The sequence below is a fragment of the Hippoglossus stenolepis genome, chromosome 2 (genome assembly GCF_022539355.2).
Source record: "Hippoglossus stenolepis isolate QCI-W04-F060 chromosome 2, HSTE1.2, whole genome shotgun sequence".
In the NCBI taxonomy this organism is placed as follows: Eukaryota; Metazoa; Chordata; class Actinopteri; order Pleuronectiformes; family Pleuronectidae; genus Hippoglossus; species Hippoglossus stenolepis.
In genome coordinates, this window is record NC_061484.1 from 23,242,413 (window position 1) to 23,263,137 (window position 20,725).

The 20,725-nt window shown below is 41.0% G+C and overlaps 1 protein-coding gene across 2 annotated transcripts in view; it reads right to left on the minus strand.

Moving 5' to 3' along the window:
* Positions 1 to 18,904, minus strand: part of sorbs2a (sorbin and SH3 domain containing 2a) — a 47,779-nt gene extending 28,875 nt beyond the window's left edge. The window contains exons 1-3 of one of the 2 annotated variants that reach the window (XM_035173802.2): positions 18,419 to 18,891; positions 12,344 to 12,503; positions 1,864 to 1,919 (exon numbers count right to left, since the gene is read on the minus strand). In XM_035173802.2, coding sequence (XP_035029693.1) covers positions 1,864 to 1,873 — 10 coding nt within the window. In that variant the 5' untranslated portion in view covers positions 1,874 to 1,919; positions 12,344 to 12,503; positions 18,419 to 18,891. Of the gene's footprint in view, positions 1 to 1,863; positions 1,920 to 12,343; positions 12,504 to 18,418 lie in introns of both variants that reach the window. The other variant, XM_035173813.2, reaches the window with a different exon arrangement.
* Between the last annotated feature and the right edge of the window lie 1,821 nt (positions 18,905 to 20,725).

A 20,725-nucleotide genomic window follows, 5' to 3' on the forward strand; every position in this document is an offset into this window, starting at 1 on the left:
TCATAGAGGCGGAAGCAGCAGCAGCACACATGCACATGCACATGCACAAAAACACAGCAATGCAAAAACACATGCATTCAGCCAGCGTCATAACCCAAAGAAGAGGAGGCAAACACATGCAGTAAAGGAGACTTGTGGTACTTTTTCCAGTTTTTCTTTCCTCTAGTGTGTTTCACAGGGTTTTTGTGAATGTACAAGTTCTTGCAAAGTAGCACTAAAAATACTACACTGCGGTTGTATGCCTCCGGCAACCAGTGCAGTTTCCATATACATATTTCTGCATGTACTTTTTCCCCAGATTCATATAAAGTCACTGTGACCTTTGACCACTAAAACATAATCAAGGCATTCTTGAGATATCGTTTTCACAGGAATCAAACCACAAAAATAATGCCTCTGACCACTGGCTCTCGCCATCGCGGAGGCATAAAGCATCCAAAGAAGTTGGTAAACCACAAAAAGTTCCTGAAACACCTTGCGAGTAATCTGGCCACTACATCTGCATCACTGTGATGTCACAATGCATAATGTTCACCTATAGGAGCCAGTCTGACACGCCCCCCTAACAAAGCCGGGTAAAGCGAGAGTAGAGGTCGACAACAAGCAGTTGACCAATCACAACAGAGTGGACCAGCAGCAGCAGACAGAGGGGGGGGGGCATTAACGAGCCAAAGACCAAGGTTTGCAGACAGAGGCTGAAGAGAGGAGCTGCAGCTATAGACAGTGAGGGACAGTGATGTGTTTTCTGAACATTAGAGTTTGTAAACCTTTTTTAAGAAATAACACAAATCTAAATTAAGGACCTGAATATTGGTCAAATATATCTCCTTAAAAAGAGCCTGATTTTTACTGTGGCAGATTGGTCTTTAACCCCGTTATAACACTGTATTTTCAAGCAGAAGCGGTTTGATTGTAAAGAGACAGCACTTAGAGTATTTTATAATGGATGACCCTGGATGCTTTGGTAATAATAAAAGAGTAATAAATAATGGTGAAGTGTTGATTTGGATCAAAATCATAAAATCTCAGTTTTCTGACCCACAGACACTTGAGTGAAAAACCTTTAGTACTTTACAACAAGCTGATGATCTTCATAAAAGGCTTTACCAGATTTTTCTTTCATTAAATTTAGTATCTAGCACTTACATAAATAATGGTGAGGTCTGCAGCTAAGACTGAAATGACTTCTTTACAATTTAAACCACCAGTTTAAAATCAGTCCGTCAAGTGTGTTATTTTCTCCTTTAATCAGTTTTGTGGTTGTTAGTTATAAGTTGCATTTCAACACCTGAAAAAAAAGCTATTCTTGTGTGTATTCTATATCCTGAATACAGAAACAAGCCAGAGGAGTAAAGCTACCACTGGCAGGCACTCAGGGGGGGGTGGTGTGTGGTGTGTGGACAAGGCCTGGAGACGGATTACTCATCATTGATTCACCGGCGGAAATACACACATCAGCTCGGGATGACTGCCAAGTTTAGGACACAGCTTTGGAAATGTATTTAAGGTGGAATATGTCACCGGTAGTTAAAAGCAACAACCTTACGATACCTAATGATGCTTTTAGTCACAATAACTGAGGCCAAAAATGGATCCACACCAAAGTGGTGAAAGAGGGTCAGGGTTAGAGTTACAGACTCATGCCTGTGGCGGAGGAAAAGTAACACACATAGCAGCTTTTAAAATAGCGAGGTGGCCTGAAATGTGGTTACATGTTGACTTGGCAATGAATGTAAAGAAATAAGTTCTCTGTTGAATAAATGTATAAATATTCAACTTCGCCAAACAAAAATAATAGACAATAGATTATACATTGGGAGGAATCCCCTACAATCTCATATTTGTGTGTTTGTGTGTTCATACCTGTATTCATATTGAAGAGCACTTCTTACTGATCTACTGCAGGGGGACACACTTTCCTGCAAAACAGAAACAAAGTATGAATGAAATGTTTTTAATAGATGAATAACCCACTAAAGAAAAAACAATTGTCTTTTCCAGTAATTTACATAATTATCTTCCTGGGGTATAACAATAACTAATTGTGTTATTGTAATCATCAAGAAATTCCCTCTTTTTAATTGTAAAATCTTTCGTACTGAATCTTAAACGTATTCAAATGTTTTGGAAATCGGCCAGTTTCCTGTTGCCCACTGGGTCATCAGTTGTTTTGACTGAAGCTGCACTTTCTTTATTAGCCGACGTCTCTGCGCAGGAAGAGTTTGTAGAGATTTATGTTGTGTAGGAGTGGAGCTGCCGTATGTGCTGACATGGTGAAAGTGACTGCAAGTCAGCTTAACTTTACCTCCTGTCACACATTTCATCCCCCCCCCATCTTGAGAAAACCTAATGGGCTGGGGAGCAGACTTCCTGGACATTAACTGTTCAAGGAACTGAAACATTAACTGCACATCTGAAAAGCAAAGTGTCAAGGGCCTGGTTGCAGGTGTTTAACCCACTAAAAAAGTGAAGGAGACATAGACCTGTGATAGATAATGACATCTTGTCGAATAATTTTTGCCGTGTATTGAAACTCTTCACTCCCGAATATCAGTATCAGCACCTAAAAATCTGTAAAAATCTTGTCCCTCATCTAATCCTGATTCAAACCTTCGCTATAAACATAGCTACGCGCTATGAGCCCTAACTTTGACAATGGAGCAGCGTGCTACAAGAAACAAAATCATTATAATGTGAGGGAAACTATATTTAAAAGGAGGTTAAACTCCTAAACTAGATAGGAGGTTTAAAGAATGAATACATATAATGGAATGGACATGACTGATCAAGAGATACTGGTCAAAATTACAAGGAAAGATTACAAACACACCTGACGTGTAAAAGTTTGTCTTGAGCAGAAATGAACAAGGGATTTAGTGCAGCTGAAAAGGATTAGAAAAAGAGTTAGGTGCTAAACCGCAGGAGTATAAGCTGCGTCACTAACACACTTTCTCTTTTCCTTCAATTACAGTGTAGCATGAAAATAAAGTACGTTAAATCTAAACCTACTCGTGCTGCCTGTCATGTTCAAAAGGGTGGTTTACGCCAAAGCCTAAACCCGTGGAATCCAAAAGAGGGAATGCAATTTCTTCCAGCTGAGTGGAAGATTTAATGACCTTAGCAAATTCTTTACAGCACATAGATGAAACATGAACAGCACTGAGAAATGACACAGAACGCCGTGTTTACCCAACTGTACCCGTACGTGACGTTTGTCTCTTGCTATATGGAGACGTTTTCTTGGAACTGTTGCAGGAGTGATTTATATGCACAGGGCACACATCAAAAACCAAAGGCACAACACAGACCATGCATCACTGTGTGAATGTACGCACACGTATGTCATCATGGGATTTAGTATGTATGACAGACACCATGAGCGACAGCCTGCAGTGGCTGCAGTAGGGATCACACACACGTCTGGTATGTAAATAACTGGGACACACGCCACTCTGATACTGATGGGAAGTTTGGGGCTGTGATGAACTGTAAAATGTGTAGATGCCTCTAGAGCTTGTTAAATAATCTAAATCTAATATATTGTAAAGAGTGACTTGATTTAATGAAACGATAATAAATACTTTAATCTTTCATCTTGAAAGTCAAATGATAAAATATAGAGCAGGTTTAAAAAAAGTCACAAATATAATAGGTCAAAATTCACTGTCACAATCCAAACAGTGACATTATGACTCAAGCTCCATTTCACCATGATTTATTTGATCAATTAAATTCATTCCAGAGATAATAATAATCTGGCAATTGATAAAACTTTATTTGTTCACAGAGAAATGTATTACAAACCTGGGATATTAATCATGTAACAAAATGTACATTTTACCTTTCTGTTGTACATCTACAGTAGAACACGAGTCTGCAAACCTACATTATTCAGATTACTTTCTGTTCATTATAATTCCTCATTTTCTACATTCAGCACAGGGGGTAAAAAACGAACAAATCTTTCAGAATAGCCTCGTTCTATGTGTCAAGTACCTAATTGTGTACAAAGGTGATGTTATACGTTACATATATGTCTGCATATCACTGAGTAAGGATTGTCATTAGATGTAGAAGTTCTGTAAGACCCGGGTAGTTTATATTTGGGTATTGGATAGGGTTTATATTCTAAAGCATTATATATAGCTATTGATATAAACAAACTTAAAACCAAACTTCAACAGTCTGACAACCACTTTGGGCCTCATTGACAAGTAGAGTCCTGATAATTGTAGTTATCTTTTACTGGTGCTTTTTTTGGAAAAGGTATGCAGCCATATTCTAACATAATCTAACCCCAGCTGCTGAGGTAGTGTAAACTACCTCAGCAGCCGGCTACGGTGATGAGTGGCAGAAGATGGATAGCAGAACATTATTTGACCATGCTGACAATTTAAAAGGCAAGATGATGGTAAACATTCTTAGATTTCTGAGATTCCTCTTACATCACTCATCAACCCTCACTCCTTAAAACTATGTATATACTTTATTTGTAACGATAAGGATATATTCTAACATTATCTATTCTCACCTCGGCAGTTGTGGATTTCAGCACAGCATAAAAAAAACCTCAATAATTTCTTGTCTGTGCTCAGGTAAAAAATATCTACAAATGTTTTGGCTATCATTAATAGATGTGATTAATTATTTGACCCTTATTTACCAAGATATACTGCACAACTACTTTGTTATCACATAAGTGCAGTTGTTTAACTATGAGATATCAAGCCTTCATTAAATGTATTTGTCATAAGGGTTTGATAACATCATCTTGCCAAATATATTTTAAACATACTGTATATGCGAGCTGATATATCTTTATTGTAAACTTTTCACTTTTAATATCTTTTTCTCGCATCAGCCTCCAAAAATCCTTACTGGTCGGCTCCAGTTGCCAGCGTTTTATTTGAATACATGTGTATATGGTTTCAGAACACAGTTAAAGCTGGTGAGGAGGAAGCACTTTTACTTGTAGCATTGCATCAAGTCATGCATCACGGGATACTTCCAGTCCCTCAAGACCTGATCCTTACCCTCATACAGCAAGCGCCCTCGTAAATCTATCTGTGAGAAACACACACACCCAGTGAGGTAAATCATGGCTCTGGCGTCGCAGGCTGTCGGCGTCCAAATGATGGTCAGATTATAAACAGGATCATGTTTCTTGGGGACAGATCAGCGGCGACACAGCAGCTGTGGCCATGGTGTAATGTTATGGCTGCACACAGGAAGAAAACGCTCCGGGCTTTACACCTCTGAAGGACCCGGACTATCTCTCCTGAAAGGAACCTATTAAGCCTTTAAATACAGAATCTGAAGCACTTCCTAGGGTGATAAATTATTAAAAGTACATTAATAATTGTGTATTTTAACATGCATAACACAGTATATATCAGAGAGGCACCATTTGTTTCCATCAATAATCAGTGAATGCTTGTATGTAAGACTCAATGGAATACTTACAAGGGAAGTGATGGGAATAAATGTTGTCAGATTAATACTTTTTCTGAGAATAATTAAATTTAAATGTCAATTCACAGAATATGACTACCATGAATTCTGAATTAACTTAATTCCAAAGAACTAAAAGGAGTTGTTTTCTGTTCATGTCCTACTTTCTCCGTTCCAAAGCATTTTCTTTCGAGTGATTTTATTTTCTAACTTCCCTGTGGTTTATCCATCGACTGTAATTTAGGCATCGGTAGGCCACTCTGGAGACTTGTGTGTGCATAATTACTGAGTGTAATCGCTGTGGGACTGCGAACACACAAGTCAGAGCTATAAGCCGCAGAAAGCCGTGATGTCCAACACCGCAAGCCCATCAAGTCCCATTACTCTGCTGAGTGACCCACTGAGACCCATTTGGCTTGTATCAGTGGATTAAAAGGGTTTGAGCATTGAATACTTGGAATAATAAGACACTGAAGCCGCTGTGATGGACATGTATCCTTCTATATTTATTCATTGGGACATTGGGTAGATATCAGTTCATCATCAGAAACTGTTCTTACTTATAATGGCATGGCCATGACATGAGGTTTTAGTCCTCAGAGTCCTGGGCTTTTGGATTTTGACTTTACATTGTAATTTAAAAATGTTTACTCTGTTTTTCAGCATAACATTGCCTATATATGATCAGACAATTAATGTATTTCTTTTTTTTTGTTTTTATGCTGGGATATCTAGCAATCATGTGATTTGATCAAGCCTGTGACCAGTTAATTGTGTTGACTTGTTTGTTTATTTTATTTTATTTCCTGTCTTTTACCGCATTTTACTGTCGCACTGCTTTTGACTCTACTTTCTTTTCATACATTTTTACTTTGACATGATTTTAAAGCTCTTTGACTCAAGTCCTGTTTTTTTTTAATGAGCTATAAAGACAAATCTGACTTGACTTGTAGACACAAATTCAACTCTGAAGACAAAAAATAAATCACAGCAGGTACATGGGGTCTTTCATGTGTAATCTGTGTCTAAATATACTATTTAAATTATCTGATAAACCACTATCTTTGCCCTTATTAACAAAGAATTAGACATTTCCCTGGGTTCTCATACTACTAGACATGTCTGGAAAAAAACCAAGAACATGAAAAAAAACATAGCCCAGACAGGGTGACTGTCAAATGAAAGGAAACAAACAAAAGGAAGGAAAGAAAAACACAAACATGTCATCAAAGAGCGCTGGCCGGGATGCCATTACTCACTGGCCGTCTGCCTTGGCCTAGACAAAACAAGGGACTAAAAACAAATTTGTCAACATGCTTCTATGAGAAAAAAATTTTAGCAATGAAACAAACAAACCTATTTCACCCTGGATTCAAGAATTTCACATAACCCTTTCACATACTGCACATGACTATGAACCTTCCTCTTACTGAGCAGATGAGAACAATAATGATACAAGAGACACTTGCTGGGAACAACTTATGTTGTTTACTTAGTTATTTCCCTTTTTTTTAGTTCAACAGGGTCCATGTTTTCCTTACAAATTAGTGTCATATATGGTTTATTCCATTTACAAGAAAAGGGATAAAGAGTTTCCAATGTACCATTACAAAAATAAATCACAGCAGAACATCAATGATGACTTAAATAATTTCATTAATATATAAAATGAATCAACCGATTAATAGTGTAACTTATCTAGAGTTAAAAAAACTTGGACTATACTATTTCAGTTCCATGGAGTGCATGCGCACGACCTACGTGTCTCATGCAATCTATGTGTAAAAACGGCAGCAGAGAGTGACCAGTCAATGCAGATAAGCCGACTTCATGGCCTCAAGGGTCCCAACCCTGGAGTGGTCGCTCAGACTGAGACGTACCCACAGGACGTCAACAGATTAAGCTCCTTAGACAATCTATTTAAAGACCCAACTAAAAGTCATCGGATAGATCCTATTTAGCCGTTCCCAAAGAGAAAAGCTTGTCAGCTGTTGTTTACAAGAAAAAAATCATTCTAGCAGAAATATTAAAAGGACAACATGTGCAGTGGTCTGTGTAAATTAATAAGAAACTGCATGATGCTGTGTAGTCAACGTGAGTTACAAGCCTGGATTCAGGACTCACAAAGCAGAGCGATCAGAAGAATCTCACTGTAGGAATCAAAGAGAACAAATCCTTTTTCAACGAGGCAACAGAATGTCCCCGGAGATAAATCTCAGTCGAGCTACGGCCGGCCCCAAACCCAACTGACAGAGACAGACCCCTCCAAAAAAGGCAGAATTTAGGAATTGGCTCATTCCCTAATTACTGAATGGAAGCCAAGTTATTTTAGTGGTGCATTTTTGTGGTTAATAAAAAAAAAAGAAAAGAAATGGAGCGTGCAGACTAAAAAGAAGGGCTTGGGAATCAACATACCAATCAAGCTATTAGGACATTTCACATTGTGCTTTAAGTGGACACTCTTTTACGGTATTTCCAGGGCTTCGAGCATTTATGTCAAACATCAGACAAACAATTACACATGTTGACAGAATATAAACCAGTGATATAACAACATACAGCAGCAGGACAACCTCAGGTTTCGCAGAATAGATTTCTGTAATGCTAAATTCTATATGTTGAATCACAGCGAGTCATCAAACACTGACAGTCTTGATACAAATAATGCTTAAAACTTAACGCCATGACGAGCAGAAGAAACTCGATACCTCTTGGTAAATCCTGAGAGTCCCCGGGCAGTGGAGCATTACATCAGCTGTTGCAAGACAACCGGTCCCTTGTCTCCTATTTTCAAACTTTGCTCTTGGACAAGTTAATCAACTAATGGGGGGGTTGACAGCCAGTTGAGCCAAGTAGCAATATAGTATAGTTGACCTATTCATCTTAATTATACATTAGAAATAAGGAAGTGATTTATTTTTTTGTAACTATACACTGAAGGTTCACAACCAAGTTCTTGTGCCCTATCAACAAAGTGAAAACAAAAATCCTGAATCCGCCCCCTTTGTTTTGATCTACCCCAAATTTTAAGGAGTTCTTTCATTGGAATACGTCCCATTCTTCCATTAACTTTAAAGAAAATCCATTCAGTACTTTTTGCATAACTTTGCTGACAAACAAACAAAACAAACCAACAGACACGGGTAGGAACCTAATCTCCTTGGTGGCAGTGAAACGTGAGAAACAAGTCTTCAGGTACAGCACTGCTTTAAACCTAGTAAGTACAATCCTCCTGCTTGTTACATGCAAGTCCTGTTTTTATCAGGACCCTGTAACTGTTCCACCACCACGTTACTGCCACTAGTTGAACAACAGCCATTTCCAACAAAGTCTCTCGTTATCAGCCTTGTTTGTTCAACCTTGCCACTCATTAGCGGACCCCCCTCCGGCTGCATGAATGGATAGGGCTGGTCAATACACTTACCCTGCATGGCCACTCACTGTCCATACTGCAAACAACAGAGGCCCGTGTGTTCTGCAGATTGCATCACAACCCCGCTAACGAGCAGAGCCACTGGCCTGAGAGCACTAACGCAATTATGCCCCCGCTACTGTGAGTCGGGGCTATCGGAGGAGGAGAGGAGTGAATTGGATGTGACAATTTGTGGGTTTGTTATTTTACCGTTTCTATACAGAACTGAAGCTGCATTCACTTTGACATTCGCGGAGAGAGGAGGAGAAGATACAGAGAAAGAAGGAGCAAGGACAGGAACTGGATAAAAATGCAAATTAAATAACAAGATATCGACTACAGGAAAGAGGGAGACTATGTCTGATGAAACAAACACAAAACATGGCGCACTATTGAAAATAGAAAGGGGCCGATATTGGCATGCAGTGTTATGTAATCTGTCTGGCTGCAGCCGTCTGGGGACACAGAGCATCAGCAGCAAACAACACCTCTAGATCTGCTTCATCTTCCTCTTCGCCAAGATTAGTGCACTACACGTAGAGCTCGGTATTAAAGGCTGGTGATTACAACCCTGTAGAACCCCAGGCTACACAACAAGACAAACACAACAAGCTAATACAGGCACAGTTACAATGAGATGATAGGACAACAGAGAGTGGAGGGACGGCGTTACATGGAGCTGAACGCCAAAGCAATTTCAAAGATGGAGCATGAGCTTTTCCTGACGAGACAGTTTGGCTTAGTGTTATAGCTGAGATTCAATTATGGCTTCATCCTTTTCAAATGGTAAAGTAAAAAGGAGAACAAGTACTTTAGGTTGAAAATATCATATTTGTAGTCAGCTAACGTCAAACTTAACGACTTATTTTACACATTCTTATGTGTAACTGTCTCCACTAAAGGAGGTTATGTTTTCATCTGCTTGTTCGTCTGTCGGTTATCAGGATTACGCAAAACTACTGGATGGATAACCAGGAAACTTGGTGGAAGGATGCAGTATAAAAAACTATTTTCACATTTACTACATTTTCGTTAGTAATTCATGGATCTTGATGAAAAAATCTGGCATATTTAGGGACTGATATTTATCAGTGTGTGCAATTTGGTGCAGATACAAATAAAAATCCAGACCAAGTGGATTGAAATATGGTTACATAAGGGGACTGTTGGACCTTGGCAGAGGTACTGTATGTTCTCTGAGTACCATTCTAGTTCATTTCTATATTCACATTTCTTATACTCTCACTTGAACCCAGTCTAGAAAGCCCCAGTAAATTATACCTGGGATTTTATGGCCCTGTCTGATAATTAAGAGAAGTTGTTAGTCAAGTCTTTTGGGAGAATGCAAAGATTAGGATGTTTTTTTCCAAACACTGCTATTGTAAACACACTGTGTAGAAAGATTTGATATCTTGGAGAGAAACTTGGATGTTCACTCGAGAGAAATAAACAAAAAATGAAACTTGTCTGCACATTTTCGGTAAGAGGTGCACTAAAGCTGACTGGGTATCAGCCTCAGACTAAGATTACATTCCTCACGCATAGTCTGGATTCCACAGGTACTAGTGTTAAGTGTCTAGGTTGAAGATAAGAGGAGTTTGATTAGCGGGGGTGCTATATTTACTGCCATTAGATAGGACCCTTTACCCTCTAAGGTCGTCCAGACCATCAGGAAAATGTATCCGTGGAATCTCGGTAGGTCAGGCATGAGGAAATATTATCAAATTTTTTTACTCATAAAAATTCAACATGTAAATGAATCATTTCCAAACTGTAAATGTCTCAGTTTCATCTATTTCCGTGAGGGCCACTGAACAGCACCACACGAACCTCCTTCCACTTTGAGAGATCTCACAGTGAATCAACATATCTTTCCATTTTTGTATCTAAGTCTTTAAAAGGTATTATGCATGTCAGAGTGAGAAAGATGTTGGTTTACTGAGAGTATCGTACGTCAGGCTACGAGATTCAAGGGCCTGAAAGCCGCTCCTGAGTGTCTTTGTCCTCTTTTACACCAGCTTTTAAACAAATAGCACATATCAGGGAGGAATGAGGAGGAGAGGGTCACAACCGAGAAACAGTAACAAGGTATTTAAAGTTTAAAGTCTTTCTGTCGAGCCCTGGCAAACTCCTCGCTCTGCAGGGCACACATATCTCAGAACACTGTAAATAAATCTGTACTCAAACATGACTTTAATCTCTCTCCAGCAAAATACTTCCTAAGCAAGCATAATAAACGATACACATCCAGCCAAGCCATCAAGCCAAATCCGTCCCAAATCATTTCTAAACATTTAACATAAGCACCACAGACTTCAGCAAACTAACTCAGTTTTGCTTGTACTGGATTTATTCTTTTTTATCTATCAATAATATCATATTTGCGATGAAAGAAAAAAAATAACGGGATGTAAACTGTGACGTTTACAGGAACAGACAAAACTGTTTCTCTGTGTGTCAGATCCGGGTTAAAGCGAACCAAGCGCACCGTGCTGTGAAAGGCTGGGAACCACCCCCGTCTGTGTACCCAAGGGGTCAAGGTGACATTCCAAAACACCTCTGAGACCGGCCCTAATGGAGGGTATTGGTACATTGGCTTTTGTTAAGTGCGAAAGAGGAGACCATGAAAAAGGGTGTAACAAGAGATGTAAGTATGTAAAAAGGGACAGAGGGAGGGAAATGGGATTCTGGGGCAAAAAATTATGGGATAAGATAAGAGGTGAAGGTAAAGAGGACAGGGAGGTTTTGGGGAGTGAACTTTTCTACACATTTAGTCTGTAAAGATACAAAAATATGGGGAGGAAAAGTTCAGCTGGTGAAATGCTATACACATGAAGTTTTAATTAATACGGCCCAGACATATTTTCACATAATTCTTACAGACAAACTATTAAATCCTCACGACTATAATCCAAGTTGTTTCCGAGGTGAATGGTACAAACCATTGTTTTTATTTGACGCAATTTACAATGTTACAAAAGACAAAAATTATACTCTCCCTATATAATTGTGGGTTTTGGCGGAACAGTTGAGTATAATAGACTTTGGGTGTTTGGGTTGTAAAAACTATTTAGGTGTCTTTTAATTTGCATTCTCTTTTAAGCATCGATGTCTTCATACCAAGTAACAATACACACTTGAGCAGCACTATAACATCTGGGTTTGTGTGTACTCAAACAGGACTTTCAAGCCAAACTTCATAACAAGACAGATATATAATTACCAATAAGACTGAGATATAGTTAAATATTATATAAAGGATTGTTGGATTAGAAGTGTCAATAAAACAAGAACTGATCAGCTAATAATCAACTTTTGAAAACTTGAACTTAATAATAAAATTATCCTGACTTGGGTCATGAAAAAAACTCCTGTAACTATAGTTCCAAATCCTCTGAGCCATTTAAACGTAACCTAACGTGACCTCCCATCCAGAAGAGTGCAGGTGCAACCATCAAGCAGTGAAAATTGAACTCTTACCGTCATAAAATCAACAGACTGGAGACTTGCTAAGAAGAGTCAGGTAAAGGTGAGCAAGGAGGTTCAAGCCCCGTTTCCTTCCTCTCCTCTGCTCTCGGCTCAGGGTTAAGTCTCTCCTCCGGGTCAAGCTTTATTCCCAGATCTCCCTCCCGTTTAACGCCTGGGAAGCACAGAGACAACAGAATGAGGAGAAAGTTAGAGCGCCAGAGAGAGGGAGTGACGGGGAAAGAGTAGTTCCCTGTTTGGGTGAAGCCGTGATCAGATACAGCTATTTTCAGACTCAGGCATGCTCGTCTATGAGACTGGAAAGTTACCCCCCAGTGTAGATGGGTGGGGGCTAAGTGACAGGGCTGACTATCTCTATTTTACCACACGCACCCGTTTGCATGCATGCATACCACAGCACACAGTATATACACACTCATGCACGCAAAGTCAGGCTATTTCTATACACACACATTCCCTCGCTGTAAAACAACAACGCAGTCACGTACATTTTGTGATTCTGTGGAAAGGTTACACCAGGTAAGTCCACCTTTGACGGGTTATGCACTGTTACATGGACTGTGGTTGTGGAGAGCAGGGGCTGTGAGCAGACAGAGCGGGGGTGTTGGAGCGCCTCCACTCTCCCATCTTTCCTCCCGGGCTTTAATGTCACACAGTAGCCAGGGCCGTCACTGTGGTGCTATGTAAAGTAGCCTACTCCACACGGAAACCGACAAGAGTGTCAAATTCCTCTCACATGAGATTTTCTTTCACTTTCTGTGGCCGATGCTTTGATTGTCTGTCAAAAATGGTCAGTCTGAGACGGGCCAACGTCCACGACTACACACGGAGACGCCCAAACAGTCCTTCTACCTTTTTATTCATTCATTTTTATTACAAATGAGCCATGTGCGCGTGCAGGCTGTAAAAATATATAGACTACTTTTATTTCCCACTCACCTGTGTCGTTAATAATCTTACTGCTGTGTAATCCATATGGGAATGTATATTTGGAAGTGACCACACACATACACACACAGGGCTGAATATACACAGGAGAGAGGTCACCCAGAAGCACCTCTAGACCCCAGACTCCCTGCTATTCCCAGAATGATGATGTAACGCCTGCTATTAGCATCTCCTATTTAGAGACTGGATACCTAAAACCAGCCAGGCAGCTACTGTGCAATATGCTATTTGGACGACTTCCACCTCCCGATTTCACACCTGCACTTGACAATAAACAAACGGGCACCAAAAACCAGCGACTCACTAATTACTGCGGAAGGTACTGAGCATTCACTACAAAAGGAAACTCGTGGTAATGCAGCTTCATTAGAGGCAAGGAGAGAGCTGATAAGATTTTTGAGTGGTGACTCCATCCCCCCCCCCAAAACGAAAGCAGATAGCCAAAACAACCGATTCAAACTATGACCTTTACAGTTAATGATGTTGCCTCTTTTCCAGTTTTGCCGGCGCATAATGTCAGCTTCATTCAATGTAACACAGAATAAAACATAAATAACTGTATCAACTTTGGCCCCTGCCTTTCTTTGGATTGCAAACAAATAACCGAAAATAGTTTGTAGTAAGAGTCTACGACATAAGGCTAATTTTTGCTGGCTTTATGTACCGAAAGTAATACGTTAATTTCAACCAATGTAGCCATCACTACCCACATACTTCCATACTTTGTGTTGTCAGATAACATCCACTAGAGGGTAGTAAAGAGTCTCATTTAACAATTAACATGTCAATGGTGGAGGAAATTTTGATAATGTAGCTCTTTAGAAAGCGGCAAAAAAACCAAGTACCAAAAATGGTTCTTCCTCCTGTTTTACTGTGATCGTCTCGCTTCAACTATTGGCTACACTGCCCGCCCCCCTGTCCCATCCTTCAACCAAGTTTCCGGGAAATCTGTTTGATAGATTTTGTGTAGTCCTGCTAACAAATAAACCAACCAATCACCTTGGTGGGGGTAGTAAGAGTAACTGGGTAGGCAGCATGTTTTTTTTTTATGTATGAAGCCAAAAGAGTCAAACACTAAACTTCTGAACAAGTGCAGTCAACCTGTAGTCAACCTTTAAATCAAGCACTAGTGGACTTAGTTGAGTTGTCCGAGATCAACACTGACTGTGTCTGCTTTCATCGTGCCAATGATGAAGTGGTAATGTAAAAATCCCATCTTCGCAGGCACTACAGTGATCGGTGTGTCAACAGACATTATCGAATGGCAGCTGGCCCCTAGAGTTTTCTGGTCTCGTGCCAGGGATCAGCGAGGTATGGTGAAAAGCTGACAAGTGACAGGTGCCAATGATGCAACCTTGGGGCCAGAATCAGAGGAGTATCCGGGGACCAATAAAGTATTTGAGTTTAGTTGTGAAATATTATATTTTCACATAAGACATGATCCTTTAACCTACTACACCCTTTCAAAAGATGATAAACGAGAGCCCGTCTGAAGAAACATTACCCATAGTTTACGACATTTGAAAGATGTGTTTTTACAAATCTAGATCACATCCCTCTTTCATCGGAGCTACGATGTGACTTGGAGCATCTCCTCCTGATTTATAAAAACAATTAAAAACCATCATGACACAGCAGCAGCATAGGAATGAACTCATTAAAGTACCAGAGCAAACTATTTTTATAGCAAGTGACACACACTCACGCTCAAACACACCGACACTTTGACCTATGAGCCACTCCGGACTACCGCGGCCGCGTCGACATGGTCTCACCCATACAGTTTCAACACCTAATTCATTATCAGCTTCTGCAAGGCCCTGCCATTTCCACTTAAGTAAGTGGCGGGGTATAAAAAGCATGAAGAGCTGTGCATGTTCACATTAGTAAGTGTCACTTACTGGAAAATGCTCAAACCTGAGAGCAGATCAAAAAAGGAAAAAATAAATCTGCAAATATTGTTCAGCAGGCACAGCGCCAAAGTTTCGTTCCTTTGGAACAACAAACAGTGCCGGGGAATATGAGCCAGGAACTCCAATGTGATATGTGATCTCATGGTTAACAGATTTATTACATGTAATTTAAGAAAAGAAAAGTAAATAAACCATGATCTCGAAAGGTTGAACAGAACTGTTACTCCTTACAGAGCCCTCAAATAGACACTGTAAAGAGTCACTTCTTCTTTTATTGTAGTTGAGAGCTACAGGATGCACCATGGCATTTAACTTCACCCCTGACATTTGAGAATTGCCTTTTATGCTCTGTGATGGGTTGAATACTACAGTTGTGTCAAAATGTAGTGTTGTAACATGCAGTTCTTTTTGTTTGAATGAACAGAAACACAATTCTGCACGTGTTCCTCCAAACATTCATCTAACGTCATCTGAAGTGTAGGAGACTGGATTTGTTAATTCTGACCTACACATGTGCTAAAGGCAGTCTTTGTCCTGGCTTAGCAGGATAGACTAGCTAATCCCTCTGTGTTGTGTTGCTAATCAGTTTAAAGTATATCCCAATCCTCTACTACTTAAAGACTTTTTTAAGTTCGACCTCTCTATAGTGCTCTGGTAAACTAGTTTTTGCTCTTATAGGACCGACGTAAGGGATAAATTCGAAGAGACGGGACAGAAACCATCCAGAAAACTTGCTTTAACTACACATAGGCAACATGGCTGCCTCGCGTGTCCTATGTCTGTTTTGGTGCATCGGTTTTCTATGTCCTCAGAAATTAACAGAATGGACGTAAGAGGCAGCCACCATTATCATGACATTGTTGATTTAAAGGCCTCACATATCATCTACTATGCCGTCACAAATCGCTTTTCCTGCCGTGGTCTCAGAAGTAACCACAGACTAACCTGTCGCCAAGTTTTTATATACAGAATGCAAATTCATAAGTTCTGTCCTGTGTCCTTTAGTGGAATACTCCAGTATAGAGACATAGTACATAACAAGTGTGTTTACAGTTCACAGCTCACAACACATCTGATTATCCACAGCTTTTGGGAAGTTTTAAAGTTCAAAGCATTTACTTCTAATTCTTTTAGCCGCAACAATTAAAAGCCCCAAAAGAACATGCAGTGATTACAGCAGTAACAGCTAAATCCAACAAACCTTTTTTAACAAGATAGGAAGTTGGTAGCCAGTTTTTAGTTTTTCATAATTATCTCATTGATTAACATTAACATAGAATTGTGTAACATCTTACACTCAAATCTTGTCCATTAACCAAGAATCACTGATCAATCCTCTGTCAAAAACAAATACATATCTTCAGACAAGGGACCTGGTTCAGCAGTTCAGCAAAGTTGAGCAGTTTAGGTAACAATCACCTAACGGCTCAGTAAGCTCCAAAGGATTTGGTCACTGAGAAAGCTTAGGAAGCAGGCATGTCCTGCAGGCGGCCCCTGGTATCACTAAAACTGAGAATTAGACCCGTTTTTCACACAACACTTGAGCCACGACTTCAGCCTCTGAAGAAGGGCAGAGAGACAGAGAGGGGAAGATAAAGGAGGCGGCCGAGGGACAATGAGAAAAGAGGGGACACCGAAACAAGGAAATAAAGTACAAAAGGAAATGAGAAGGAATGTGTGTGAGACAGAGAGAGAAAGAAAGTGAACTATGAGAGTAAAACCTCTATTATGGTCTTGACTTTCAGAAGAAAATGTATCACGTTCTCCGATTCCCTAATGGCCTGCCTCGATCCCCTTTAGCACACACACACACACTTTCTACCAGTAACTCTAAACTGGCAGGTGCAACTGAGTTAACGCTAACAGAGAGATTCTCTCTGGCCACCAGTCAAAATGCAATGATCGCCCATTGAGTGTGTATATTTAAGCCTCTATGAGAAGCTGTTTATTGATGCAGCAGCCCCTCATTAGACAGATAGCGGACAACTGTTGCTTGCCATGTTGCATCACGCTGCATGGCTTCCTGTCCCCCCCACACTAAACCATGCAGTCGTAGAAATAAGTAAAATACTAACAACACAGAGCTGTAGAGTGAAGTCTACACACACATAAAGATTCATACACACAATATACCACACACTCGCAGGACAGGTAGGACGCACTGGGAGTGGTATGAGGTTCCCGGAGTGATAGTGTTACACTTTGTGCATCCTGGACACCTCCCAGCTCTCCCAGCATTCAAATGGGTTTTGCAGACACCATCCATTGCTGCTGGGTATTTATTTATTTATTTATTTAATCATTACATCATTCTTCCAAACCGGGTTATCGGTAGCACCACATGCAAAAACATGAGGGACAACTATATCTAACTGTTTTACATATGTAGCTGGAGAAGACGAAGGCTGCACCGCAACCAATGAGACTGAGAATCTGCTGCTGTTGCACAGAAACGAATGGATTTCCTCTCTGGCTCCTTTATAAATGAGACACTGATTTGAATGTTGGCAGCCGAATGCAACGCGCATCAGCAGGAATGAGGAAAAACTGAACCTCAATATTGACTTTACAGTTTCCCCCAGTGAGGGACTGGCCTTCCCACACACACACACACACACACACACCTTACTCATGTGTAGGTGTATTGTAGGTTGATTAAAACAACGCAGACACACACAAATGACTCACAACAAAACTCTCAGGAGAATGGGCATTAATGTAGAACAATCTGAGCTTAGTGTGTAGTGGCTTTCTGCACTATTGCACAGAAAAAACCCCCGTGGGAGCGTTACACTGCACAACAATAGAGATTATCCAGAGCGTTTAGGATGTAGGTTAAACATGGATCTCTCAATTCCTGATTATTGCAATCAAGCTGCCAGCTCTTTGTTAATGGACACACGCATGTCTCCCAATGCAATGATCTTCTTTCCCATGCAGCTTGGTGGTTTCAGCATTTCACCTCCACCTCCCAGTTCCCCCCCTCACCCCAGCCCCTGCCTGCATCTTCCAGTAAAGCACCGCACACAGCAGCCTGTCCACTGGAATGCACTTTATGGGGGGGGGGGACTCCTTCTTTACCGCATCCAGGTCGAGCTGGTTCATTTGGATCAACTACACGATGGTTGTTAAACAGTAAAACGAGTTGAGGGGAGAGGTGGCTTCTTCTCCCCCCGCATCTTTACCGACAGCAGTGCGGGGAACCTACCTTGCTTCGCTCCCTCTAATCCCGCAACATGTCAGCAGGTGTCCGGCCTCTTCCGTGGGGAAACCTCCGGAGGTCCTCACCCGGAGGGGAAAACACGCAGAGAGCAGAAGAAGCAGAGGAAGCGGCGGCGGCGGCTCGTTAGCTAGCGCCGCGTCCCGGTGATGAAACCGTACACCTGTTTGTCAGCGCGCATGGATGTTGACTCCCTCCCTCCTCCTCCTCCTGCTGCTGCTGCTTCTCCTCCTCTTCCTCCTCGCCGGGGGTCAGAGGAGAGCCGGGGCTCGGGTAGCAATGCGGTTGTAGCCCCCCTCTTCCGTCCCCTTCCCACCTCCCTGTTCCTCCTCACGACACAAACCCTCCAGGGAGCAGGGAGAAGTGAAGAAGAAGAGGAGGAGGAGGAGGAGGCTCGTCACCGCATGGCACCAACCGCGTCTTCTCCAGAAATGTCCCGAGCCTGCCCCTCGTTTCCGTTTTTCATTATTAACTATTATTATTATTATTATTGGATGACGTCGGTGGCCCCGAGCGCAAAATGGCCTCTTGTTATTTCCATTCAGCAACAGTTCACCGCGAGCTCCTCATTGGGTCCTCGTGTCGCCATGGCAACAACCCCGCGGTTCAGTCAGTGCTGGGCAGAGAGGACACACCGGAAGTGAGTGCACAGCCCGGGGCCAACAGCTGAGTGACACTTTAAAGGTCCAGTGTGTAAGACTCAGGGTGAAAGGGATTTTATTTTATCATAAAATAATCCTAGTGATGTTGTCACTGGTGTGTGCCATCGTCTAAATTGTACGAATTGTTTTTTTCTTTACCTTAGAATGGGCCCTTTATGTTTAAATACTTTATGCCATGTTCCATTGCACCTTAGAATGACTTGACTTGACTCGCACCTGAATAACCTGAGATGATAGAGTTCCAGATGCACAGGCACAATGTTTACGTTCACGATAACGCAATACCCGGCATTTCACACAAACTAGCACCATAGTAACACGTCCACAGTGATTGGACAGAACTATGTGTACGACACATTTACGGACAGAAGTGCTAAATAACAGTAAAAACTACAGCCATCACTACTGTTGTTACACAGCGCAGCCATCTTGGATTTTGAAGTCGGGGATGGTGAGGTTCCTCCGAGTCGAAATTCGGACTTGAGGTTGCAACTTCTTGGAATTACAGACATCCGAGTTAATGGACTGTGGCCATTTTTTTTACAGTAGTCCGAACTGGACAAACTAAACACCTTTTGGGGTTGTATGACAACCAAAGGCTACCACAGGTTTTGAAATGGAGGGAGGTTTGAGGGGTATTCAGCTGCAACATGCAACTTCACCACCAGGTGTCATCAAATTCTACACACTGAACCTTTAATGTCTGGTGATCGCATCTGAGGCAGAACAACGTGGCTAGGTACGCAATAGTTCGCCCTGCAGAGGTTTTATTAGGAAAGATCCTAACTGGACCCCAAGATGTTGTAGGGACACACACCCAGGTCTGATCCTGGTCTGATCAGCCTGTGTTTTGACTTTTGATGGCTTAATTAGCTGTGGAATTAAATCAACCCTCTCCCCATGTTTGCCTGACTCCCTCACACAGACTCTCACACACACCAGCGTTTAAATTATTTACAGACTGGGTGGTCGTCCTTTACAGTCAATGCTAGAAACCTTGTGACCATTTAGCACGTCATTTTTTTTTTTAGTTTAAAACAAATTTGGTATCTTGTCTTCAAGATAAACCAACAGGGTCCGGAGAGAATCAATCTATCAATCTCTCCTTTGCACTAATTACATATGTAGAGTCTCAGTGCAGCATCACAAACAATGGGTCCGTGGACCTCGGGTGAAAAAGCCCCACTACTCATGAATTTTTGAAGCCTTTCAAGGGCACTTACAGATGGTCTAGTGACCAAATATGGAAACAGACAAGAAGCCAAAATGTGATCCAGTTGTCTAATGAAAATTATACTTCAGGAGTGTTTGGCTACAGAAATGTTTCACCTGTTCAACTCTGTGATAGAGTTCATTGCCTTGTTATGATGCAAAGCCAATATGATCAGTGATACAGCCACATAACCTGCAGCACTTTATATATATTCAAAATTTCAAAATTGTTTGCATAAAATAAAGTACCTTGTTTACAAAAGATAAAAGAAGGATTTAAATATGTGGATGACCTGGTTTAATAGATTTCCTCGTCAGTTTATTTAATGTAAGTGCATGTTGCTGATCGTGTTTTAATGCTGCAAGATACTCACTATGAAATGCCATCTTAGATATAAATATTACCTTGACTTATATTCAA